Source organism: Olea europaea, chromosome 21, assembly GCF_002742605.1.
Source record: "Olea europaea var. sylvestris chromosome 21, O_europaea_v1, whole genome shotgun sequence".
Classification (NCBI taxonomy): domain Eukaryota; kingdom Viridiplantae; phylum Streptophyta; class Magnoliopsida; order Lamiales; family Oleaceae; genus Olea; species Olea europaea.
In genome coordinates this window covers 9,347,610-9,359,214 of record NC_036257.1, presented here as the reverse complement: position 1 = coordinate 9,359,214, position 11,605 = coordinate 9,347,610, and the positions used below count along the sequence as shown (strand labels likewise).

At 34.3% G+C, this 11,605-nt stretch overlaps 1 protein-coding gene across 1 annotated transcript; it reads left to right on the top strand.

The window, feature by feature from the left end:
* Positions 1-1,180: 1,180 nt before the first annotated feature.
* Positions 1,181-3,879, top strand: LOC111370558 (bifunctional epoxide hydrolase 2-like). Its single transcript, XM_022992320.1, has 4 exons — positions 1,181-1,564; positions 2,539-2,706; positions 2,789-3,024; positions 3,393-3,879. The coding sequence occupies exons 1-4, from the start codon at positions 1,277-1,279 to the stop codon at positions 3,640-3,642; spliced, it is 942 nt and encodes a 313-aa protein (XP_022848088.1). The 5' UTR covers positions 1,181-1,276; the 3' UTR covers positions 3,643-3,879.
* Positions 3,880-11,605: the final 7,726 nt, after the last annotated feature.

The following is an 11,605-nucleotide window of genomic DNA, read 5'->3' as shown; positions in this document are numbered from 1 at the left end:
AATAAATAATTAAATAAGGACCAATTAAGATAATTAATTAATCAAATATTCAAAAGAGAAACCAAATTAAATATAATTTTTTTATTTGAGTAAGTGTTTAAAATATATAATTAAATAATTAATTAAATATGCATATATCAATTAAGATAATTAGTTAATGAAATATTTAAATGAGAAATCAAATTAAACATTAATTTTTTTATTTAAATAAGTGATTAAATAAATAATTAAATAGATTAATTAAATATTAAATAAATAATATACATAATCGATTAAGATAATTAATTAATGAAATATTTAAACAAGAAAGTAAATTAAATATTAATTTTTTATTTGAGTAAGTGTTTGACATAAATAATTAAATATAAAGTGAAAAGTGTTTGGTTCTTTAATTTGTAACTTAAAGGTATTTTGATCTTTTTAAATAAAATTCTATTTTTGTAATTGTATAAACTATTTAAGAATATTTTTGTCTTTTACTCAATAAATGACCATTTTAAAGATTGGCAAAAATTTTTGGTTAAAGTGAAAAAATGGCATTTTGACTTGCCTACTTTCAAAAGTACCCCAAAACATCTTAAAGAGAGAGAGAGAAAAAAAATGAGATGAGTTTAAAATTTTCATAAGTCGTGTCAAGTTGGAAATAATTAAGACCCCGTTTGGTAGGGATTTTTCACTTCAAAAATTTGATTTTTTTATCATTATTTCACTATTTCAACCATCATTTTGATTTTTTCACTCATGTATGGCCTCCACTTTTCTTCTAACAGTCAAAAAAATTAATTATCAAAATTCCTACCAAACGGATCTTAAGTCCCCGTTTGGCCCTCATTTTTTTCAAATTTTAATGTTTGGATTAGTATTTTCAAAAAAAAAAAAATATATGTGATTGTAAAAGAATGAAATTTTTTTTGATTTACGTGTAATATTATTTTATGAAAAATTGTTTGGTTGAAAATAATAGCGAAGAGAAAAACGAGGGCTAAAAGTTTTATCAAACATGTATTTCCCTGTCCATACAAAGCCACGCAGAGTACAAAATATCAAATGTTTGATAGGCATTTTTATGTAAAAATACATTTTAGAATAATAAATTGATGTAAAATGTGTGCTAAAAAAATAAGATTTTTTTTAATTTACGTATAATATTATTTTAATAAAAGTAGATGAAAAAAAATACATAATGAAAAAAATTACTACCAAACTGACTCGCAGTTTCTTACAAAGTTACAAATAACACGGCAGTTGAAGGAATTTTTCACAGTGAGCGACGAAAATGGACCAGATAGAGCACAAATACGTTGAAGCGAACGGGCTGAAACTTCACGTGGCTGAAATCGGGAGTGGATCATCGCCAGCGGTGGTTTTCTTGCATGGTTTCCCAGAAATATGGTACTCCTGGCGCCACCAGATGATTGCAGCAGCAAGTGCCGGTTTCAGAGCCATTTCGCTTGATTACAGAGGTTTCGGGCTTTCCGATCCACCACCCGAACCCCAGAAGACCACCTTCTCAGACCTCGTTGGTGACCTTCTTGCGCTTTATGATGCTCTTAGCATCACCAAGGTACAGGATTATTAATCTCCTTGATTTTGCTGTTGTTTGAAGTTGATCTTGTGATTATCGATCAAAAATGGAGGTATAAAAATGAAAAAAGAAAATAGCTCTCAATATTGCTTACTGATGATTTTCTAAAGTTTAATTTCTTTAGTCCAAAATTGACAAAGCATACTGGTACGCTGTCCAATTATTGGAATTTGGAGTGAAGAGATTGGTGATTTTTATAGAGAAGAGAGGGTTTTTCCCCTCTGCACCATAGGTGCAGTGGCGTCCCCATGTTACATATTTAATGTTTATCAAGCCAATAAAATTTTCATAAATAGGCAGAAATAAGGAATGGCTTTTGCTTACTTTAAATGTCAAAATTTTATCATATGCTCTATGTTTTAAATGATAGAATGGCTTCAGTAATCATATAATGAAAAGTTAGATGATATTTTGTGCACCTGAATGTTCCATTTTGAACTTAAAGGTCAGTTACAAAACAATTACTTACCTATGGTGAAGAATGCCCGAGGTTATTGGGATTGGAAGAATGTTTTCACTCTTTCTTCTTTTTGATTCTTTTGAAGGGTATCTTTTATTTTTCATGATTATTAGTTCTTGCAATAGAATTTCTTTACATGAACTAAAAAATAAATCTGAGTCGCCATAACCTTGTAGAAATATTTTTCTCTGTTTCTTACATGATTGATGTGATATTGGTACAGAATATAATGATCATTGTGCCATCCAATAGACACAAATGTGCGCGCTCTCTCTCTCTGTAATGCCTTACACTTGGCTCTTGTTTGATCGCCATTATTTCCAAAATATATTTTTTTCTCTTTTCTTTTCAACCATGCATTCTTTAATAAAATAATATTACACGCAAACCCGAAAATTTTCCTTATTTTTTTATCACATATTCTCCATCAATCTATTATTTTGAATCCATTCTTCAATAAAAATGGGGCTCAAACAGGCTCTTGTTTACACAGGCTTTTCTGATTGCTAAAGATTTTGGAGCTATTGTAGCTTCTATATTTGCTGTTCTCTACCAGGACAGGGTCTCGGGATTTGTGACATTAGGTGTGCCGTTCTACCTTCCTCGTTTTCTCACTTCTGATAAGCACCTCCCTGAAGGCTTCTACATGTCAAGATGGAAGGTTTAATCTTGCTTTTTCTGCTTGCCTGTTCTAGATAACCTCAATTAACTAATTCTAACTTCCCACGATATTTTTCTCGCAGGAACCTGGGCGTGCTGAATCCGATTTTGGTCGACTTGATGCCAAAACTGTAGTGAGGAATGTTTATATCCTGTTTTCCAGAAGTGAAATACCAATCGCTCATGAAAACGAGGAGATCATGGACCTGGTGGACTCGTCCACTCCTTTACCTTCTTGGTTCACTGAGGAGGATCTTGCGACCTATGGAATGTTGTATGAGAAATCTGGGTTCCAGACTGCACTTCAGGTTCCTTATAGGTGTGCATGATGTTTTTACTCTTCACATTAGGGAGCCATTGTTGTGTGGAGTACTGGAGCCTAATCATAAGACGAGATTGACCTAATATTCCTACTTATATCACAGGGAAGTATTTAGATTGACACATACAAAGAGGTGTGGGATCACCACTATAAGTCTATAACCCTCTTCACGATGACAATCAGTAGAAGCGAGTGGATGTAACATCCCTCACATTGAGAGTGAACCAATATTAACTTGTGCAATCTTTCGTCGTTTTCTGCTTTCTCATGTTTATTGTTGCTCTTGGAGTTAGGGGTTAAGGTTTAATACATAACATCTCATTGATCCATTGTAACGTTAATGTGTCAATTTCATTATGTTTTAGGTCATTTCACGAACAGGTTGATAAACCGGATCCGAAAGTTGAAGTTCCAGCTCTACTGATCATGGGCGAGAAAGATTACGTGTTCAAATTCCCAGGAATGGCGGATTACATAACTAGCGGAAAAGTGAAAACATTTGTGCCTAACTTGGAGATAAGTTTCATACCTGAAGGAACTCATTTTGTTCAAGAGCAACTGGTTGCCCAGGTGAATGATCTTATTCTGAACTTCCTCAGGAGCCACACTAATTAGTTCATCTTTCTCTAAAAATGCTGTTGGAATTCCTCTGTAAAATAAACCAGTTTCACTTGTATTTGAATGTCCATCCGGATTGTGAGATAAGTTATTGTAAACTATAACAAAACTAGTATGTTCTATCACCGAAGCTTTGTCTACAAATTTTACAGCCTTACACATACTTAAGGTATTGTGGGGAAGGACATATGGTTCGACAAAAGTTATTACGTTTGTGGTTATTTTATTGATTCATGATTCCTATTTATTTTTGGTAATATTTTATACTTTGCAATGAAGTGTATGAATCAGTGGCCCGGACATATAAGGTTTAAAAACATATTAGATCCCCTGAATAAGGGAAATTGGGTAAATAGAACCATTTAAAAAATGCTTTAAGCAAATTTGCCATTTGTGTACGTATTGTGGTGTAATTGCAAAAGTACGATGTCAATTGAACAAAGTAATAAAGTGGATTTAAAGAGTTCTGATTATTGTTCGCACTAGGACTATTGATAAGTGTATTTTTTGCATACTTATCGTTGCTTTTGAACGTGATATAATATCGCTTTTTGAACGAATGTCTACCTAATTTAGTGTAATTATGTTAATAGTAGGAAAAATTGGGACTTATTGCAATGATGCAAAAAGGACGATTTTGAGCTAATTTGGAATTGGTTTGGAACAATCAAAGACTAACCGGACGGCATGGGAATTATTAGAAGTAGAAAGAGAGCTATTAGCTATAAGAAGAAATTTGGTAGTTTCGGGATGAACTTCAACTTTTGAAAAGTTTGGAAATTAAATTGTACACTTTCAAAATTTGAGATGCATCAATTTCGAATGGTTATGAAGTTTCGAGAACGAATCTAATAGATTTTGAAAATTAAGAATGAAAAAGGATCGAAGATTAACAAAAACTTGGAGAAATGATCAAGGCCGCACGAAAAAATGTTGAATGGGCCGGGATCAACTTGGATGACGATGATGCTAGTAATAATTCATAGACCATTATTTGCCGTTGTCCAACTCAAATTAACAAGTTTTGCTATTTTGTGTTATTGTGTTTTCTAGATTTGTTTTGATTACTTTTTGAAGTACAACTCCCAAAATTCTTCTACCCTCGTAAATAGACCTTGCTTAGGTATAAAAAGTAATCCATCATGTATAATTAGAGAGAAAATGGGTAGAAAAAGCAAAGCAAAGGAAAAATTAAAAAACAAGGGTTTTGAATTTCTTAATTTGGGGAGAAGAAGATTCTTGGTGCAAGGACTTCAACTTTTTCTCATTCTCCCTTCAAACTCGTTGATGTACTTCAATCTTTTCTTGTATTTTTCTTCTCCCATGATGTGTTACTAAACGATCAGTTGGGACAAATGGTCAAGAAATCGATAGCTTTGTATGAGTTGGACTCATTCTGAGGCCTTTTACTGGGAAACATTCGCCAAGGCCTCCCTAAGCCTTGGCAATCGCTGCGAGCTATGCCTTTTCAGCTTATCTTCGAGCAACTAACTCGAGATCTTTTTGTAAGCTCTTAAGTAGAATTCTTATTATAAGTAGGATAGTAAAAACCACCACCCTCTTTCTTTTTGAACATAGGAGGAGTAGTGTTGGGAGCAGTCAAAAGAACGGAGTCGACAGGAGTGGTCAAACCAAGTGGTCGCCTCAATTGGCAGTTCAACATATCTAGGCTCGAGTAGCCAATACTCTCATTGATTTCTCCTAAAAGGAAGCAATGAAGTTAAAGAGTTAAATAATTAACTTAGATTGGCTAAGCCCATGTTTGATCCCAATTGAATTAAATTACATTACATTTCATTTTTCTCTCTTATTTTCAACCACACAATCTTCCATAAAATAATATTACACGTAAATCGAAAACTTTTCCTTCTTTTTCAACCACTCATTTTTCTAAAAAAATACTATTCCCCCCATTTTCATTTTCAGGTAATGGGCATCAAATAGGGGCTAAAATTTGAGATACCAAACATACCTAACTAAAATCAAGTTAAACTTAACAAAGTACTTGTTGTGGTTAATGACCAGTGGTCTTTTTGCACTTCAAAGAGACAACTGATGGCATCTACCTTGTCTTTGTAAGATTTGATTTCATATAGGTCAATACATGAAGAGAGAGGCAGAAAGTAGGAATATACATACTGACCTAAAGTAAAAATACTCATGTAAAGGGCTATATCTTCTCGATGAAAGGGAAGAAAATTACCCGAATCCTTGGAGGAACAATATCTAATCCTGAGGATGCTCCAGAATCTTTTAATCTTTTCGATTGCTTGTTCGAGAATTACGATCTTTAGTTCTCAAACTGGACCATTTTCGAACTCCTAGGTATCTCGAACATAAAAGGAGGACTTCCAACCCTTGATTGATGACTTCATGACCATTAGTAGTGGTGCATTCCTCGAACACGTCAATAAGTAATACCAGCCTCTGAGGGTAGCGCCCTATGAATATTTTCAAAAGGATATTCCCTCCCCCCAATTTTCTAGATAATTTGAATACATCGAGTATGCAAGCCCAATGTGTTAAGGCTATAGAGGAAGGAAGAGGATGGTTGACCATGTTTGTTGGATTAGGGATTATCATTTTAATCAAATCTATAATGCCAAATACTGCGTATCATGAGGATAAATGTTCATCGATAGTGGGAAAGCAATCTTGATTCCCATAAGGGAAGATGCGGGAAGAATTTTAATTGGTACTTACTTTTTTGATAAGTCTACGAGAATTTTGGAAATATATTAATTTTGCATGAATACGCTTTCTTCGCTGTTGAATAAATCAGAATTAGGAAGTTTACGGGTAGAGTTATGTGGAAACCTATAGTTCATAACCTAGAAACATCTTTATGTCGAATCAGCAGCATTCGAATTTGACATAGATTTCCTCATTCCTCAATATATCTAACTCTTTATTTGAATAAAAAAAATACATTAATTTTTATGAATTTATTTAAATCAAATACTAATTTTCGACATATATTCATAAATATTAATTATTAAATACACAATTTATAGTTACTATTTCTCCTATTATTTTTCACTATAAATCATTTATAAATTTGATAAATAGAGGCTAATAAGTTTAGCAAAAAAATAAGTAAATTTAAAGAAAATTACCTTAAACCCTACATCTAAAGTCTCAATTTCAAAATCAAATTTTAAAAAGTTTTCAATAATTAAGTCCTAATTAGACTACAGTTATCCTCCCCTATCTCATCCCCCCCCCCCACACCAACTCTTTCTCTATATAATTGCAATAAAATTGCTGCAAATTTTTTTTCTCTCTCTCCAAATATAAAACATCTCTATCTTACATCATTTACTAATCAAACTCTCTCTCAATTATTTCCCTCTCTACTCACCCATCCTCACTCCCTATCCCACCTCACCCTACTCTATATTCTGATTAAATTGATGAAAGTCCATGGTAGCAATAGATACGACATGGTGTGGGTGGGGATGCCAGAGAAGGTGGTTTGTGATCGTGGGGCTCACTATCGGTGTCGAAAATTGAAAGTGAAATGTGTGTGTTCAATTGTGTGAAGAACGGGCTTATAAATTTGGATTGTGTGCTGTTGTTCGATGGTATAAGACCATAAATAGATGCCCCTTGATGAGTATAGTCGATCGCTGTGATGGTACCGGCACAGGCATCACCAGAGCTAGTGGTGTTAACACAACAACCCGTTGGGATTGAAATGTGAAGTTTTTGCTCCAATCAGAGTTGTTGCAGTCACCTCCAATGATGGCTGTGATTGTGATGTGCAAACTTGTCGGTGATGTAAATTTGCAGTTGTGTTGATCACTATGATCGACATTTGAGAATGTAGCGGTGCTGGTTGTGTTTTTTGAAGGCATTGGTAGAAATTATGTTGGTGATGATTGTTGTTGTGGATTTGAGGTGAAATTAGTATTTATGGTTGTCAGTTTAAGTTAAAGGTGTTAATGGTGGTGCATTGGAAGTAATAGTGGTGGATTGTAATACTGGTCTGAGGTATTTGGAGATTTGTTTGTAGTGACCCGTGGGACCAAGTATGTGTTTGTTGTAACTGTTTGTGACCAATTTTTTGTTGATTCTGACCCGCTATGACTTGGTCATAGTTAAGATTGACCTAATTATAGATAGTCACATTAAATATAAATTTGGTCACAGCTAGTCACATCAAAGATATGATCACAATTAATCATAAATAACATAGATCGGTGAATTGGTTACATACAGTTACAAATTAGACAATTATATATGACTCATCGAAAATAAATTTGATCACAAATAGTAACATAAAACACAAATATAGTCACGAACAATAAATCTGGTCATGGATAAATTTTTGGAGATTTTTCTACAATCGAATATAAAGAGAGAAATTGTTTTCAATTTTTGGAGATTTTTCTATCGTAGGAGCCTGGGCGGTCACCAGAGAGGTCGTCAGAGTATTCATAGGAGCCAATGCCACCTCTGATGGGGAGAAGGGGTAGGGAGAGATTCTAGTGTGCAGAGAGAGAGAGAGAGAGAGAGAGAGAGAGAGAGAGAGAGAGAGGAAGGCAAACTTTGGCGAGTGGAATTGGCAAGAGAAGCCCTTACTGAGTTCAGTAGGATTTTGAAATTTGGTATGATTAATCATANCCCCCCCCCCCCCCCCCCCCCATTTTTTGTTTTAGATCATGTAGTAAAATTCAACAATTTGGATAAAAAGGTAGAAACACACTTTTATGATTATTGGGGTCATTAATTAAATTCTTTGGTGTTTGATTTATTTTGATTAAAAGCTTATTTTGATTCACATAAAGATATAAGGAGTTGACTTAATTGAGTATGACTGATTTGAACTTGAAAAAAGTAAATCAATTAACGTAGAAGAATTCAATCAGGTATACCAAATTAATTATTGTCTAAATTTTGTGATTGGGATTAAAAGAATATATATGCATCAAGTGAATAAAAAGAAATTAAGGTAATAAATAGGGAAGTACTACTTCCATGTATAGTGGAACTTGAAAAAAGTAAATCAATTAACGTAGAAGAATTCAATCAGGTATACCAAATTAATTATTGTCTAAATTTTGTGATTGGGATTAAAAGAATATATATGCATCAAGTGAATAAAAAGAAATTAAGGTAATAAATAGGGAAGTACTACTTCCATGTATAGTGGGGAAAAAAAAAAAAAAAAAAAAAAAAAAAAGCAACGTAAGCTACAAACCTCTAAGGTTCGGCAGGTCATGTCTGTTGATTGTACTAGTATCCTAATTTGTCGTAGAAGGTCAGACGGTGCATATTCCTGATAGCGTCAGTAATCCCAACCCAAGCTAGCCTGCAACCTAGTTTCCCTCTTTGTAGATGTAGGAAACCACATCTCTGTTAAAGGGGATGAGGTCTCTGATCTGTCTAAGAGTGTACTGAATTTTCCATGGTCCTCCGTCCCTGGAGATGCATTGTATAGCCACTGTCAAATCTGCCTCAACCTAAATAGTTGATGTCCCAATTCCTCTGGCCAATAGAATCACATCCAGTATAGCTCTGAGCTCGACTTGCAAAATAAAAAAATGGGTCATACGATACTGAGAATGTCCTAATGCAGTGTCCTTTGTGATCTCTCATGATGCCTCCACCACTCACAAATCCATCCTTGATGCATCCATCAGTTTTGATCTTGTAAGATCCCACTGGTTGGGTGTGCCAAACAACCATAATAGGTAGTGATGGAGTAGGGAGAGTCGTAGAAATACTAAAGAGTGGTGCAAGTGTTATGTCCCTTCGCTATCGCATAGCTCTAAAAAGTCCTCCTATCTCAAATTAGTTGTGGACTTAGGTTAATGAATAAATCATTATATACAAAACAACAACTTAACCAATTGGAAGAAATGATTTACGAATGGTAGATCAGGTGTTGGGAGCTATTTAGACGTTTTGATTTCGTATTTGTTGAAAATATTGTATGTAGTTTTTTTAACAAACGGGTGGAACCTAGGTAGGAACCATATGCTAGGGATTTGGTCTACACTACTTGTCCAAAAAAGGGCATTGCACTAACCGTGATATGTAAGAAAAAGCTATCTATATTGTTATGTGAAGCTAGCCTTGAGTAATCGATCATATTCATCACAAATATTTAGGAGACAATCTACTGGACAAGATGAGAGCAATTACGAAACAACTATAAGCATTATTTCTATCTGATTAAGTCTTGGATACTTAATTTGGGATTTACATCTAGTGATGTTGATATCCTTGTTGAAGCTTGGATATTAGAACACTCAAACTTATGATGAATCATCACATATCAAGACAGTGACTTTCATTGGCGAAGTCCAATCAAACTTCAGAGGAAAATGATTGAGTGTTGTGAAATTAACATTAAAATAAGTACATCTAACAAAAGACTGAAGAATAAGATCAAAGATGCGTATCCCACGAGAGAGAAATGAAATATTTGACATTGAGGGTTGTAAAAATAACCAATTTCAAGAAGCTTAAAGATTAGATTGACTATGATTATACCTAGTGATGGCAATGGCCGGTTCGGCCCTTTAACCCACAAGCTCGGCTCGGGCTCGTGGTGAGCTGAGCCGAGCTCGTGGTCGTACCAACGAGCTCGTGAGCTCACGAGCCACGAGCTCTCAGGTCGAGCCGAGCCCATGAGCCGCTCGCGAGCTTGTGATTTGGGTAGATTTGTACAGGAGCTCTCGGAATGATTTAGGTAAATTTTTTTGGGTAAATTTGCACATTTTGGACATTTTTTTAATAAAAAAATTTCATATTTTTTGACGAGTCATCAAAATGGCTCGTGGGCTCAGGTCGTGGGATTGAGCCCAACTCGGCTCGGGCTCGTGCTCGTCATTTGACGAGCCCGAGCTGTCCACAAGTCGAGTTCTAACGAGCTGACGAGCCGCTCGACCCGTTTGACATCTCTAATTATACCTTGATCGTTGAATAAGTGAAGAAAAAAGTTAAGCTAGAGACTAAATTGAATGAACTAAAAATTTAATTAAAAAAGGTAAAAATTCAAGGTTTGACCAAGGTCAACCGCAGTCCAATCCAAACCAGACACTACTTTTTGCTGTGGTATGGGCTATGATCTGGCCAGTTGTTGATTTTTGAGTTTTCTTGATTTATTGAGGAAATTTCACAGAACGTCCATTTTTACCAAATCATTTGCAAAAATGTCCATCATTGCAAAAATGTCTAATTTGGAAGAATTTAGACCAAAATACCCTTATTAACAATTTATAATTCCACACGAAGACAAAAAAATGGACATTTTTGTAATATTGTTATTGGCCAATAAAATTTTGACACATAACTTGCCCTATTGATTTCAAAAAGTATACATGTTAAATCACAATAAATACTATATTTTTCATTGACTCAGAAATGTCGAGAACGACATTTTTAAATGCAGAGAAATGTCATGTTCAAAATGAAATGTCATTCTAGATAAATGAAACGATGGTCAAATGTCGAGAAACATTATTTTAATGTAGCTTCTCATGAAAGTCACTTCTCAAAGTTCGTGACAAATTGATAAGAAAAATCAAATGTCGAGAACGATATTTAAAATGTCGAGAATACCATTTCAAAATGTAGCTTTTCATTAAGGGCATAATAGATAAGTTGGTACTAAATTCAAATGAGTGGATACTTTTCAACTCATACCCTTAAAATTGGACATTCTTAAAAATGCCCCTGATTTATTTTACTCCTTTTCAAAGTATAACTCTCAAAATTCTTCCACCTTTATAAATAGACACTGTTGAGGTCATAAAAAGGGAGTTTTATCATATGAGAAAATGGAGAGAAAACCTCAGTAAATATCAAAAAATTAGGATTTTGAAGTTCTTGGCTCGAGAGAGGAAGATTCTTGTTACAAAATCATCAATTTTTCCTTGTTTTCATCAAACACAATGTTGTACTCCAATCTTTTCTACATTTTTCTTCTCTTATGATATGTGACTAAACG